Below are 15,896 nucleotides of genomic sequence, written 5' to 3'. Positions count from 1 at the left end.
GTAGAGCAATCGTTTTTCTCATACATTGAAGATATAGGGTGAATTATTACAGCTTTACAACCTTATTATTATGGAGAATTTCTAACATATATAAAAGCAGACAATAGCATAAAGGACTCTCATTATAGCAGCTCCAACAATTGTCAGTTCATGGCCATTCATTTTATCCCTGTTTCCCTCTACTTCTCTCTCTCCAATACCTGTCTGAAGCAAATTGTTTTAGCCGTAAATATTTCGGTATGTCTCCTGACCATTATTACATATTTAAAAAAAAAAAATCCTTAATTTAGTGAAACATCTATACGGTGTTCAAATTTTTTTTTTTTTTTTTTTTCTTTGAGACGGAGTTTCGCTCTTGTTACCCAGGCTGGAGTGCAATGGTGCGATCTTGGCTCACCGCAACCTCCGCCTCCTGGGTTCAGGCAATTCTCCTGCCTCAGCCTCCTGAGTAGCTGGGATTACAGGCATGCGCCACCATGCCCAGCTAATTTTTTGTATTTTTAGTAGAGACGGGGTTTCACCATGTTGACCAGGATGGTCTCGATCTGTCGACCTCGTGATCCACCTGCCTCAGCCTCCCAAAGTGCTAGGATTACAGGCTTGAGCCACCGCGCCCGGCTCAAATTTTTTAAAAGAGATACAGTCTTGCTCTTCTGCCCAGGCTAGAGAATAGTGGCATGATCATAGCTCACTGCAGCCTTGATCTCCTGGGCTCAAGTGATCTTCCCACCTCAGCCTCCCCAGGACCTGGGATTACATGAGCCACCATGCCTGACCCTGTATTCAAATTTCCAACTGTCTTATAAATGTCACACTTTTTATACTTGTTTGAACTGAGATCCAAATAAAGTCCACACATTAATACTGGGTGATATGATGTACAACCTTTTAAAGTAAGTAACATGGCCTTACACACTAAAACCAAAAATACACGTATTCTTTGATCTAGTGATCCTAGTCCTAACAATGTAAGGTTGAATCTTACTTTGAATGTCACTGACTGTGACATTGTAATGACAAAAAACATGAAAACAGCTTGAATGTCCATCAGTGGGGGAAAAGTAAATAAACATGTACCTCTACAGTAGGAATAACTATGTCACTAAAAGAAGTTGGATCTGTAGCTAGTGATCTGGTGGCCGTCCTGATGAATTAAGCAAAAAAAAAAAAAAGAAAAAAGTAGCTAAGAAATATAGTTTGTGAACTCACTTTAGCAAAAGCAAACGACAAATTCATAATCTTTTACATATGTATTATATATTTCTATGTGTGTACATGTGTCTGTATACCTTTGGAGAGACTTACATGATTCTGGAGAAATATGTACAGGCTAACATACCTGGGCAAACGACATTTGCCTGGTGCTGGTGGTCATGATGGTGGTCAACAGAGAATGTATAAGGCAAGTGCATAAAGGGAGACAATGATAAACAGATTAGCAAAATCAGAAAATAGTGACAGTTTGCTAAGTGAAATTTAGAAATTAAAAGTCTAGCCACAATATTGTTAAAATATGTAAAACTGAATATATACGTAATGGTAAATAGGACAAAGCACCACTTAATGTGAGCAGTAGATTTTTGTCTTGGATGTCTTTTTTCGCAAGAAAGTAGCATTGGGGGAAAAAAAAATCAACATTTTATGGCCGAGTTCGGTGGCTCACACCTGTAATCCCAGCACTTTGGGAGCCTGAGGCAGGTGGATCATGAGGTCGGGAGTTCGAGACCAGCCTGACCAACATGGTGAAACGTGGTCTCTACTAAAAATACAAAAAAATTAACCAGGTATGGTGGTGTGTGCCTGTAACCTCAGCTACGCAGGAGGCTGAGGCAGGAGAATTGCTTGAACCTGGGAGGCAGAGGTTGCAGTGAGCCGAGATTGCACCACTGCACTCCAGCCCGGGTGACAGAGTGAGACTCTGTCTCAAATAATAATAATAATAACATTTTATGTATCCTTATTAAATAAATGCATATTAGAACAAAATATGAGAGTACACCAATTTTTGTCTATTTGATTTTGTCAATAACATGAATGCAGAAAGTGTTCAGATAATTATTCTGTACAAAATGGTGTTAATAATTTCAGTTCTTTGTTACCTCAAGGCAGACCTCATACTCAGTCGAAACAGCCCCCAAACAATCCTGGAATGCCTGGTTTAATGCAGTTACTCAATAACTCCTATAAAACTGAGGTCGACATTGTGGTCATTGAGGCAGTTTGGCTTGAATTGGTATCCGAATCCAATTATTACTCAAGTCAGAGATGTAAAATAATTTCATTGTTTCCTACTACATTTGGTGCTAATGAACAAGCTGTACAAAGACAGGATTTGTGCGGTTCATCCTCCCCCAAATCATTTCCTACCTTCTTCTAATTTAATGGGTTTATTCTGCGCAGGTTCTTTTGAGCTCTGCTTGCCCAGGAGTCCACCCGCTCCATAAGTAAGCGATTCAATTCTCCCACTACTTCCCTCCACTTGATTAAATAAAATTATGAACTACCATAGTGCTAAATGTTCCTTAAAACATTCTGTACCAATGCAGACAATTGTAACTAGAAATATAAAGCAATACAATTGTAAATAGAAATGTTGGAATTGCACGGTCATAAAATGATTCAGAATGTGCTTATGATTATTTTTAATGCTATTGCTCACCTGAAAATGACATTTTTTTCCTTTTTTTTTTTTTTTAACCTAGAATTTGTAGACCCTCAGGAGGTCTGGGCACTCAGATAGAGAAGGACAGTTAGGATTTTAAGAAGCTTATTCATGAAAGCAGCTAATTTAGAGCTGATTAGCCCTGCAATTAGGCGTCACTATTTTGTTCCTTTCTTTTTCTTTCCCACATCCTCACTTGCAGCAGCATCCGCTATCACACAGTGCTATTTGGAACATTTGGACAAAGAATTGAACTTTAAATCAGTCATTCCACTTCTAGAAATTTAACTTAAACAGGTATCTGGTCCAGAGTACAAAGATGTATGTGCAAGAATGTTTAAAGCTGCAGGATAATACTGTAAACACCCTAAATGTTCATTATTTGGTGTCTCGTTGAATAAATATGCAAGCAATGTAATACTTAGTAAATGTTAACTATTTATATAAATTTCACTGTAACTGAAAAAGATGAACAGCACAGGAGAAAAAGTTGATGTATATGAACAGAGTTTAAAGAAAAAGCTACAAATAGACAATTAGCATTTTAAAAGTACCTCAACTTCACTCATAATGAAGTAAAGGCAATCAGGACAAGAAACCAACCTTAAATTACTTGATTGGCAACAACTAAATAGTCTGATAACCGGTGCTTGGGGAATCTGGAGAAACAAGCACTTGAGAGTGCTTTTGTTGATATGTTATTTGGTGCAAACTTTCTGGATGACAATTTGGTCATTTCAATCAATATGTAAAACACAAATCTTCTAACCTAATCCCCCATGCTTAAGAATGTCCCTGCAGGTATGCTGGCAAGACTTATTAGAAGCTCAAAGACAATGTTGTAACATAATTGGTAATATTAATAACAAAAGTACACAAAAACCCTAGAAACAACCAAAATATCCATGATAGAAAACCAATTAAATCAATTGTGGCGCAGCCTATCAAACAACTTTTTACTGTAAACTGTTAAAAAGAGACAGATATGTTTACCCTGCAGTTAGGAAATAATTCCCAAGGTAAATGAAAAGAAGCCAAGTAAATAACTTCGCACAGTGTGATTCCTTTTGGGTGTGTTAAAACAGATAAGACGTATGTGTACTAATTATGTATGCTTTGAAGGATTTATAAGAAACTAATAAAAATATTAAGTGTCAGAAAGAAGAACTAGGAAAGGGAGGATGGCTTTCAACTTTCACTTTTCAGTTTGTAAATTTTGGTAGCAATAATTTTCTGAACTCACAGATGTTTCTTTTAATTTTACAAACTGTTCAATGAGGGATATCAAGAATGGGAGAATGTGGTATTTTTTGCTTGCTTCTTTGTGGTCTTCTATATAAGAGCAAATAAACTATTTTAAAATATCATGTGCCAATAAAATAGACAATATGGTCTGTGCTCACTGACACAGAACCATAAGGACACATTAATTTAAAAAAACCGACCACAGCACAAGTGAATATCAGCCATTTAGAGAGATCTGAAAAGATGTTATCAAAATGTGATGGAGTTACACATTCTGCTTTGTAACCATTATCAATTGCTTTAATTTTCTCAAATGAGGATGTATCATCTTTGAACACAGAAAATGAAAATTTTACACAGACCTTGATATCACAGCAAATTTGAAAATGGGAAGAAAGCAGGGAGAAAGGATAAGAAAATGATTTAAATAAAGTTATGTAAATTGAGAGGCTGCCTGCTGAAGCAAACCAGTGGAAAAGCTAAGAATGCCCTGACACTAGAAAATCAGACCAGGAATCCAGCAGAAGGGACAGAGTGTTCCCTGGAGCAGGGAGAAACCTGAGCTAGCTGGTTTTAGCATAAACAAAAGCGGGTCTGCAGGCACTGACCCTGCCATGTAATGAAAAATAGGAAAAGAAAAGAAAAAAACCTTTTAAAGATGAATAACCACCAAAAAAAAATCCCCACAAATAAGGCAGGAAGCTTTGTCCTTAGAATGTTTTTTACCAGCCGGGCGTGGTGGCTCAAGCCTGTAATCCCAGCACTTTGGGAGGCCGAGGTGGGTGGATCACGAGGTTAAGAGATCGAGACCATCCTGGTCAACATGGTGAAACCCCGTCTCTACTAAAAATACAAAAAATTAGCTGGGCATGGTGGCGCATGCCTGTAATCCCAGCTACTCAGGAGGCTGAGGCAGGAGAATTGCTTGAACCCAGGAGACGGAGGTTGCGGTGAGCCGAGATCGTGCCATTGCACTCCAGCCTGGGTAACAAGAGCGAAACTCCGTCTCAAAAAAAAAAAAAAAAAAAAAGAATGTTTTTTACCACAAATGATGGTTTCACATCTTGATACCAGAGCAGATATGTTACTGGATAAAGCTAAGAACGTATGTAATTTTAGCAAGTACACATGAATTCAGGTAAATACACAGAAAAAGCTCTAGAGGAATAAACATAAAAGCATTGAAAAGGGAGAATTGGGAATCTGGATGGGGAAGGTGGTAAAAGGGGCTTTTAGCCTTGTCTATAATGCCTTTAAATTTTATAAAAAGAAACTATTCACATAGTGCTTTCTATTGTGGTAAAATATACATAACCCAAAATTTACCATTAAAACCATTTTAAGTGTACAATTCAGTGGCATTAGTTCATTCACAAAGTTGTGCAAACATCACCACCATCCATTTCCAGAACTCTGTCATTCCAAGCAGAAACTCAATACCCATTAAACAGTAACTCCCCAGTCTCCCCAGCCCCAACCCCTGAAAACCATTATTCCGTTATCTTTCTCTATGAATTTGCCTATTCTAGTTACTTCATATAAATGGAATTGTATAATATTTGTCCTTTTGTATCTGGCTTATTTCACTTAACATAACATTCTCAATGTTCATCCATGTTGTGGATGTTATCAGAATTTTATTTCTTTTTTATGGCTGAATATATTATTCTATTATATGTATATACCACTTTTTAAAATCATTCATCTGCTGTGGAATGCTTGTTTCTACCTTTTGGCTATTACAAATAACGCTGCTGTGAAGATTTGCAGACAAGTACCTGTTTGAGTCCCTGTTTTCAGTTTTTCTAGGCAAATACCTAAGACTAGAGTTGCTGAATCACATGGTCATTCTATGTCTTTTTGAGAAACTGCCAAACTATTTTTCACAGCTGCTTATCCACTTTACATTCCTACCAGCAATGCACAGTGGTTCCAATTTCTCCATATCCTTGCTCAAACTTGTTTTCTGTTTTTTTTAAAAATAGCCATCCTAAATGGGCATAAAGTAGGATCTCAATGTGGTTTTGATTTGCATTTTCACACTTTTTTCAGGTAGAAATTTTTAATTAAAGATTGTTTTAAAAGAAAAGAAACAATTTTTTCTTCATTAACCAACTAGCGATACCACCTTAACTGCTAAGCTCTTTGAGAAGAGGCGATAGCTGTCTTGCTCACTGCTTTATCCCCGGCCCCTAACATAATGCCTACCATCTAGCAGGTACTCAGCAAATACAGTATTCACTGGATCATAAAATACTACATTAGCCTCTCAATTTACATGAGACTAATGTATGATTTGGGGCGAGTGAGTCTATGAAAAATTGTCACCTTAAAAAAATACACAAATTTCTGAAAAACATACTATCACTTTGGAAGTCTTGGGTAAATGGCATATTTCAAGACAAATCTAAGATGACCAAGGAAACATAAGTGACATTACTTAAAGGTTTTTTGTTGTTGTTGTTTTGTTTGTTTGTTTGTTTTTGAGAAGGAGTCTCACTCTGTTGCCCAGGCTGGAGTGGAGTGGTGCAATCTCGGCTCACTGCAGCCTCCGCCTCCTGGGTCCAAGTGATTCTCCTGCCTCAGCCTCCTGAGTAGCTGGGATTACAGGCATGCACCATCATACCTGGCTAATTTTTGTATTTTTATTAGTGACCGGGTTTCTCCATGTTGGTCAGGCTGGTCTCAAATTCCTGGCCTTGTGATCCACCTGCCTTGGTCTTCCAAACTGCTGGGTTTACAGGCATGAGCCAACATTACTTATAGTTTTAAGGAAAGCAACTTTAGAGCCAGTATTCATCCCACCTGGGTTGCCAAGTAAGGGTAGGGTCCTTTTAAGCTGTTCTCATATTATAGTACCAGGGCACCTGAGTTTCCTGTATTTCAGGCAGGATGGCTGATGAGAAAGATACAATCTGAACACTCTTATACCCCTAGAGTCATATCAGTATTTTTAGACTTGAAAATCAGTTATTAATATTAACCACTTTATCATAAATTCTACAACAAAAATAGGTATTTGAAATTTTTCTAATTCACATATCCATGGATAACTTATCTATTGTAGATTGCAACCACCCATTACCTCTGCCCAGCTAAAGGGAATGGGGGCCATTCAGCTGGTTCCCCCATTTCCTTCCCACAAGTTTAAGGTGCAACAAACTATCCCTCTCCCCCGCCCCCCTACCCCCCCGCAAGGTGACAACTTGCTTGAATGCACAGAACCATTGATGTGGCTGAGCCTCTGATGCCCCTGGGGGTGAGGGAAGGGAGGGAAGAGATGGTTGGTGCTAAGAGCAGGGCACCAGGGGGAGCTGCCTGCATTTCCTTCCTCCTTGAATTATATATGTAAGTTCTCCGTGTATGAATCAACCAGATAGCACAGATGGCAGCCGAGGCTTAGCACTCTTGCTGCCACTCCCCAAGAAGTTCCTCTGCTGTGTTTTAGATTGTCCCTAGCAAGGACAAGCGGGGAGTGTCCAAGAGAAAGAAGTTGAGCCTGAGATCTCCTAAACTAGGGAGTTCTCAGGGGAGGCTCCCAAAGAGACAAGATTTGCACAGTCCGAGTAAGTGAGCTGGAATCTGGTCTCCTGATACATTGGGATAACTGTTACTGAAGTACCAACAGCTAGCAAAGAGAGAACAGCCAATTCTTCACGGACAGTATTGCAGGGAACGTTCTTTCTTCCTCCTCCTCATCCCCACAGGAGAGGAAAAAGCCAAGAGAAGAGAAGGACAGAGATATCACCATCCACCACTAAGAGCTGTTATAACCACAAATCTACTGTACCAGCAGAATGGGAAAAGCTATGTATTAAATGTGAGATTAAAGATTTAAAATGGGCAGGCCAAAGTCTTTATACTTGGAATGAGACTGTACTCATTACTGAAAGTGTCTGCAAAGTTATGAGATCAGAGAGGGATGTTTATTCTTAAGAGAATCTGCTATCCAGAGAGGAAGAGGTTATTAGGGAAAAAAATAAAACTTTCATATTTACATCTCACAAGTGGAGACATCTCAAACCGATTATCTACTTGTCATAATTTATAATTATGTACTAGTTTATGACTTTTTTGTCTTCTCCTTAAACTATAAACACCGTGAGGCCAGGGACTGGATCTATCTTATTCACTACTGGATCTCTTGAGCATAGCATAGCTGCTCAACAACAATTTGTTCAGTGAGATTCCTTATCTTCCAAACACCAACTGAAACATTTCAGAATAAGTGATGTAATGTCTGTGATTGCCTTTAAAATAATTCAGGAAGTTGAGATTGAGATAGTGGGGATATCACAAGTGAAACAAGATTAATAATTGTTGAAGCTATATAATGGGCATATGGAATTCATGACACTCTTCTTTCTCCTGTTTTTTACTTTTTAAAATTTGTGGCAAAATATAATTAACTTTTTAAAGTTTACATTTCTCTCAACATATTATGAATGTTTTCATTAAATATATATACAAAAGTGACCAGGTGCAGTGGCCTGTCATCCCAGCACTTTGGGAAGCCAAGATGGGCAGATCACCTGAGGTCAGGAGTTCAAGACCAGCCTGGCCAACATGGTGAACCCTGTTTCTACTAAAAATACAAAATTAGCCAGGCGTGGTGGTACACACCTGTAATCCCAGCTACTTGGAAGGCTGAGGCAGGTGACTCACGTGAACTCAGGAGGCAGAGGTTGCAGTGAGCCAAGATTGTGCCACTATACTCCAGCCTGAGTGACAGAGCAAGACTCTGTATTAAAAAAAAAAAAAAAGCGAACACCCATGTAACTACCACCTAGATTTGAGAAGTGTCAACATTTAGCTATACAGTATTTATTTTACCCATAGCTATCCATCTACTCAATCAGTTACTCTTATTTTTGGTACATCTCAAAGTTACTTGCAGGTGTTAGTATACTTCACCCTTCACACATACATATCATAGAATTCAACAATTATTTTCATTTTTTAAAGTAAAATTTACTTACCGTAACATGCACAAACTTTAAGTGTACCATTTGATAGCTACTGATAAAGTATACACTCGCATAACCCAAACCCTATCAAGATATTGAACATTTGCATCACTCCAGAAAGTTTCTTTATGCCTGTTCCCAATTTTCACTTCTCTCCAAAGGCAACTGCTTTTCTGATTATTCTTTCCATTTTGGTATATATGTGAGACTTTCCACTGTAAAAAGGCTTTTAAAAATTTGTTGAATGGTTGGAAGAGGGGGATTGGAAATGGTGAAAGAGTTCAGTGTGGAATGGTATACGTATAAGTATAGAGCTTGGTTTATTTTCAGTAATGGAAAAGAAATTTGGTATGGTAAGAGGAATAAGAGGGTGACTTGTCTCAGCTGAAACTCAGAAATAAGAGAAATAAGAAAAGGCCAGATCATTCAGGGTCTTGCTAGATTTATCTTTAAATTTACACATACATATATTTAGTACATATAAATATAATATTTAAATAGTCTAGAAAAACATAAAAGTTTATATTTGTTTTTTGTTTGTTTGTTTGTTTGTTTGTTTTTTGAGACGGAGTTTCACTCTTGTTACCCAGGCTGGAGTGCAATGGCACAATCTCGGCTCACCGCAACCTCCGCCTCCTGGGTTCAGGCAATTCTCCTGTCTCAGCCTCCTGAGTAGCTGGGATTACAGGCACACGCCACCATGCCCAGCTAATTTTTTGTATTTTTTGTAGAGACGGGGTTTCACAATGTTGACCAGGATGGTCTCGATCTCTTGACCTTGTGATCCACCCACCTCAGCCTCCCAAAGTGCTGGGATTACAGGCTTGAGCCACCGCGCCCGGCTTATATTTGTTTTTATTTAGAATTGTATAGTATGTTATAGGATGAATGTCTGTGTTCCCCCAAAATTCCTATGCTGAAGCTCTAATCCCTAATGTGCTGGTATTTGGAGGGAGAGCCTTTGAGATTAGGTGCTGAAATTAAGCCCTAATTACTAACTAGGGCCTAATTAGGATTCGGCTGGATAACGAGAGTGAGGCCCTAATGATAAGATTAGTGGCCTTCTAAGAAGGAGAAAAGGAGAGAGCTTTCTCTTTCTCCCTGTGTGCAGGCATTAAGGAAATGCCACGTGAGGACATAGCAACAAGTTGACTGTCTGCAACCCAAGGAGAGAGCAGCCCTCCCCAGGAAGTGAACTGGCTGGCACCTTGATCTTAGACTTCTCAGCCTCCAGAACTATGAGAAAATAACTTTCCGTAGTTTAAACCAGGCGTTCCCAAACTTTTTACACAGGGGGCCAGTTCACTGTCCCTCAGACCGTTGGAGGGCCACCACATACTGTGCTCCTCTCACTGACCACCACTGAAAGAGGTGCCCCTTCCTGAAGTGCAGCGAGGGGGCGGATAAATAGCCTCAGGGGCCTCATGCGGCCCGTGGGCCGTAGTTTGGGGATGCCTGGGTTAAACCATCCAGTGTATGGTATTTTGTTACAGCAGCTCAAGTTAAGACTGGCTAAGAGCTGAGAGGCTTCCTAAGTGTCACTGAGAAACCACTGACGAGGTCTCAAAAGGCTCAAAAGGAGACTTTCTTTTTTTTTTTTTTTTTTTTTTTTTGAGACAGAGTTTCACTCTTGTTACCCAGGCTGGAGTGCAATGGCGCGATCTCGGCTCACCGCAACCTCCGCCTCCTGGGTTCAAGCAATTCTCCCGCCTCAGCCTCCCGAGTAGCTGGGATTACAGGCAGGCGCCACCATGCCCAGCTAATTTTTGTATTTTTAGTAGAGATGCGGTTTCACCATGTTGACCAGGATGGTCTTGATCTCTTGACCTCGTGATCCACCCGCCTCGGCCTCCCAAAGTGCTGGGATTACAGGCTTGAGCCACCACGCCCGGCTAAAAGACTTTCTTTTTTTTTTTGTTTTTGTTTTTTTGTTTTTTGTTTGTTTGTTTGTTTTGAGACAGAGTTTCGCTCTTGTTACCCAGGCTGGAGTGCAATGGCGCGATCTCGGCTCACTGCAACCTCCGCCTCCTGGGTTCAGGCAATTCTCCTGCCTCAGCCTCCTGAGTAGCTGGGATTACAGGCACGTGCCGCCATGCCCAGCTAATTTTTTGTATTTTTAGTAGAGACGGGGTTTCACCATGTTAACCAGGATGGTCTCGATCTCTTGACCTCGTGATCCACCCGCCTCGGCCTCCCAAAGTGCTGGGATTACAGGCGTGAGCCACCGCACCCGGCTAAAAGGAGACTTTCTTAAAGATCACTTTGGCTGAGCATGAAGAAAGGAAAGAAAGGACAAGAGTAGATTCAGGAAGACTACCTAAGAAGCTGCTACAGGAGAGTGGGCCAGAGGTTGGCTAGAATCAGCAGCAGAGGCCCAAAGAGGTAGCGGGATGCAGGAGATGTTTAGGAGATAAAACAGACAGGGCTTGTTGAGGAAATGGGAGAAATTAAATGCAATGCTCAGACTTTTCACTTGAGCAATTGCTGGCTGGTGGAGCCATCACCATAAGACAGAAAACCCAGAAGGAGAGCAGGCTTTTTTTGTGGGTGTGGGGGGCATGAGGGTGAGTTCAGCTTTAGACGGATTCAACCTGAGAGGCCTACGAGCTTCAGCAGATGTTTGGATATACACAACTGGAGTTTTAAGGACAGGGCTGGGCTGAGATAGACTTGTGGCAGCCATTGGCATAAAAACAATCACTGAAGCCAAGAAACAGTCGAGATTGTATAGGGAAGAGGTCCAGTGTGTAAAGGTGGCTTATGTCAGGACTGTAAGGGACATGAAGATTTTAAGGAGTAGAGGAACAGGAGTCAGCTAAGGAGACTAAAAAGAAGTGATGAGAGAAGTACAGCATCACAGAAGCCTAGAGAAGAGTGTTTCAGCAAGCAGGGAGTTAGACAAACTAAATGGTCGTGTGTTTTGTTTTGTTTGAGACAGGGTCTCACCCTATTGCCCGGGCTGGAGTATAGTATCACTATCACAGCTCACTGCAGCCTCCAACTCCTGGGCTCAAGGGATCCTCCTGCCTCAACTGCCTGAGTGGCTGGGACTACAGGCATGTACCACCACACCTGGCTAATTTGTTTTTATTTTTGTAGAGATGGGGTCTTGTTATACTGCCCAGGCTGGTCTCAAACTCCTGGCCTCAAGGTATTCTCCCAACTCGGCCTCCCAAAACGCCAGGATAACAGATGTGAGAGACCACAGACCTAAATGTTGAACGGCTTTAGATGAAGACAACTTAATGAACCTTTTCACAAGGGTGACTTCACCCATTGGACCAGAATGTCTGAAATCTGCTCGGCATAAACTCCCTGTCCACCAGACCAATGGTTCTCACCTGGGCACTTGTTAGAAATGCAAATTTCAGGCCCTCCCCCAAAAAATTCTGTTTCTCAATCAGAAAATCTGGTGTGCGATGTTAGTCCATTCTCGAATTGCTACAAAGAAATACCTGAGACTGAGTAATTTATAAAGAAAAGGGGTTTAATTGGCTCACGGTTCCTCAAGCAGTATAGGAACATAGTAGCATCTGCTTCTGGAGAGCCTCAGGAAGCTTACTGTCAAGGCAGAAGGGGAAGAAGGGAGAGCGGAGGATGACACATGGGGAAAGGAGTGAGGTAGAAGGTGCCACACACTTTTAAACAACCAGATCTCAAGAGAACTCACTATCACAAAGACAGTACCAAAGGGACGGTACTAAACCATTAATAAGAAACCACCCCCATGATCCAATCTCCCACCAGACCCCACCTCTAATATTGGGGATTACAATTCAACATGAGATTTGTGTGGAGACACAGATCCAAGCCATACCAGCAACCCAGCAACCTGTGTTTTGTTGGGGTTTTTGTGTTTTGTTGTTTTGAGATGAAGTATTGCTCTGTCCCCCAGGCTGGAATGTAATAGCTCGATCTCGGCTCACTGCAACCTCCGCCTCCCAGGTTCAAGCAATTCTCCTGCCTCAGTTTCCCAAGTAGCTGGGATTACAAGTGCCTGCCACCATGGCCAGATAATTTTTGTATTTTTAGTAGAGACAGGGTTTCACCATGTTGGCCAGTCTGGTCTCAAACTCCTGACCTCAAGTGATCCGCTCACCTCAGCCTCCCAGAGTGCTGAGATTACAGGCATGGGTCACCGCACCTGCCCGCAATCTGTTTTAACAAACACTCTGGGTGATTCTGATGCTCACTAAAGTGTGAAAACCACTGCATTGGATGGTGCTTAGAGAGCACCTAATAGCCTTTCCTTTAGGAAAATATCCCCCTTCTGCTAAACACATTTTACTTTGGATCTGTTAACATATTTTCCAAAATTGTTGGAGCCTAGGCGGCAGGATTTTATCAATGCCCTACATTTATTCTAGCAATAGGTCCTATCTTTATTTTAATGGTTCTGCCCTACAACCAACCAACCAGCAACTACCCACCTTTTTCTCTACTCGGGCAACCTTTATAATCCTTATAACCTCTGCTTATTCATAACATGTAATTATTCATGGCCTCTGCTACCTCATGGCTTCTTTTGTGCACCTTTTCAGCTTCTCATCTTACCAACTGAACAACTGTCTAAGTCAAACTTGTTTAACCCCCTGCCTGGGCTGCAAGCGACCCAGGACGGCTTTGAATGCGGTCCAATACAAATTCGTAAACTTTCTTAAAACATTGTGAGATTTTTTTTTTTTTTTTTTTTTTTTTTGCAACTCGTGTCCTTTAGGTCATCAGCTATCATTAGTGTATTTTATGGATGGGCCAAGACAATTCTTCTTCCCAGGGAAGCCAAAAGCTTGGACATCCCTGCTCTAAATCTCACAGTTTAAACTCCTGAGAGACACATATTGTTGGTGGAACAGCAAAACTCGTACGATTTATGAGGGTAATTTGGCATCAGTTATCAAAACTACAAAAACATGGCGTTGGCCCCAATTAAGTCCACTTCCAGGCATTTATCCTACAAATACACTTGCGCATGCGCACTAAAAAGTGGGGTCTCCGTCCCCTAGCTCGGCCAGAAGCCAGGTCACCTGCCGTCGGTGACTGGGGAGCCAGGACCCCTCTCCCTGCCTCTCAGTCAAGGCCCTCAGTCGGGGAGGCGGCTTCACACCTGGGCCAGGCTGGGGCTGGGCACGCCCCTCTTCACGTTTTTGTCAGTTAGAAGCAGGTGGGGAAGCCCCCGCAGCCCTGGCGTCTCGCACTCCTGCCCCTAACACTGGCTTGAAGCCGGCTACGACTCCATTTTTCTCTTTTTTTTCCTCCTTGGAAAGGGAGGACCAGCGCCACCGCCAAGCACAGCGACCGGGACCCTGACCCCGGCCGCCATCCGCCCGCCGCCGGTGGGCGGGGCTTAGCGGCCCGGAGGGGCGGGGCTCGGGGCGGGGCCGGCGCGGTGATGTCCCGGGTTGTCGCCGCCGCAGCCGCCGCCTCAGAAGCACGAACCGAAGTCGTCGCCGCCGCCTGGGTCGCCGGCCGCCCGCGCGCTGGCTCAGTCGGGGCCCGCAGCCATGGAGGACTTCATCGTGATCTCGGACGACAGCGGCTCTGAGAGCTCCGGGAGCGCCCGCCCGGCCCGGACGCGGAGGCTGCGCAGGGCCCAGTCGCGGTCCTCCGGCGCGCTGCCCCGCCGGACGGTGGTAAGTGAGCGTCGCCTCGGCTGGGGGCGCGCGTCTTCGCGACCCTCGCCTGGGCCCGCCGCCCGCCCCCTGCGCCTCACAGCTGCAGCCGCTTCCCGCCCGGCCGCCTTCCGGGCCTCTCGGGCCCGGGGGAGCGCGGCGGGGCCTCCCGGGCTCGGCGCTGAAGCCCGAGAGGACTGCGGCTGGAAAGCGGCCGAGCACATGGACGAGCTCCCGGCGCGCCTGCTGCGGGGGCCGGGGTCTCAGGCTGGGTCGCGGGCGTCCTTAGAGCCTCGGCGGCACGGGGGGCTCTGGTTACCGGCCGGGCCGAGACGGAACCACGGGAGCGCGGCGTTGGCTTGCAGTGGGCACGGAGCGTGCGGGGAGGTAACAGGAGCCCGGGCTGGGAGGGAGGGAAGCGCGGGCCTGGGCCAGATGGTGGCCGCGCTCCAGGGCCTGGCTGCGGAGCGAGGGGCCCGATTCTGGAGTTGTGCAGCAGGGCGATGTATTTCCTTAGCAAACGGTTGCCGTGTACCATGCCCCGCAGGAATAGGGAAGGAAACCGCGCACTGTTTGTTTCTCTGAGACCCCATCATCTTTGTCCGTCATGAGCTGGTGAAACTGCCTTTCGAGAATCCTGCATAGATGTTTCTTGAACCCCTACTATGGGTCAGATGTTGCAGGGGCTGGGGGATACACGACATCCACGGTCCCCTCATCAGGTGATACATTCATCAGGTGGCTACTGAGGACCTACTCAAGGGATCGGAGCGGACAGCTTTCTATCAGAAGGCTTTCAACGATCTCCCACACCTCTCAGAGCCACCCCCGGGAAGCATAAGGATTATCAAGCTGATGTTTTGTGTATATATCATCCATGCTTCCTATGCAAATACTCCTTCAAGACGTTTCCTAGCTTCTGCTGCTCCTGTTCCCTTTCTAGCTGGTTTACAGTCCCTAAACCTCCGTTGGGAACCCCTTCTGTGCTCGAGGTACAGTGCTAAGTGCTAGATGATCACTATCGAATGGATAGCATGCAAACCCAGTTAACATATATTATTTTTCAAGCAAGAGGGGTTCTCAGTACGTCTCAGTAACAAATTTACTTGAGTTAGGCAGCTGATGAGGTAGTCAGAGATTTCCAAGGTAGAAATGACCCGACTTCATGAGTGAATGGCTGTATCTAGGGTTGTGGCTAAATGTATTGGATGTAATAGATGCACAATGATTATTTGCTGAATGAAGGCACAATTGAAGGAATACAGGGAGAGAAAACGGTTTAGATGGATGTTTGATAAGAATAAGGGAAGTGCTTACAAAAGTAGCAGCAGGCTGGTTGGGGGGAAGGAGATGCTGAATTCGGGTTGGACCTATTGGATTTACAGTGTTAATGGGAAATGTAGATGAATGTGG

The 15,896-nt window shown here is 43.4% G+C and overlaps 1 protein-coding gene across 5 annotated transcripts in view; it reads left to right on the top strand.

Annotated features, from left to right (window-relative positions):
* Window positions 1-14,255: 14,255 nt before the first annotated feature.
* The window catches only part of SIMC1 (SUMO interacting motifs containing 1), a 75,580-nt gene continuing 73,939 nt past the window's right edge, over window positions 14,256-15,896 (top strand). For all 5 annotated transcript variants that reach the window (XM_039460446.2, XM_039460448.2, XM_039460447.2 and 2 more), the window contains exon 1: window positions 14,256-14,504. In XM_039460446.2, coding sequence (XP_039316380.2) covers window positions 14,376-14,504 — 129 coding nt within the window. In that variant the 5' untranslated portion in view covers window positions 14,256-14,375. The remainder of the gene's footprint in view (window positions 14,505-15,896) is intronic.

Source organism: Saimiri boliviensis, chromosome 20, assembly GCF_048565385.1.
Source record: "Saimiri boliviensis isolate mSaiBol1 chromosome 20, mSaiBol1.pri, whole genome shotgun sequence".
Taxonomy (NCBI): domain Eukaryota; kingdom Metazoa; phylum Chordata; class Mammalia; order Primates; family Cebidae; genus Saimiri; species Saimiri boliviensis.
Note: the sequence above shows the minus strand (reverse complement) of the source record. Positions and strands in the feature narration are given on the sequence as shown.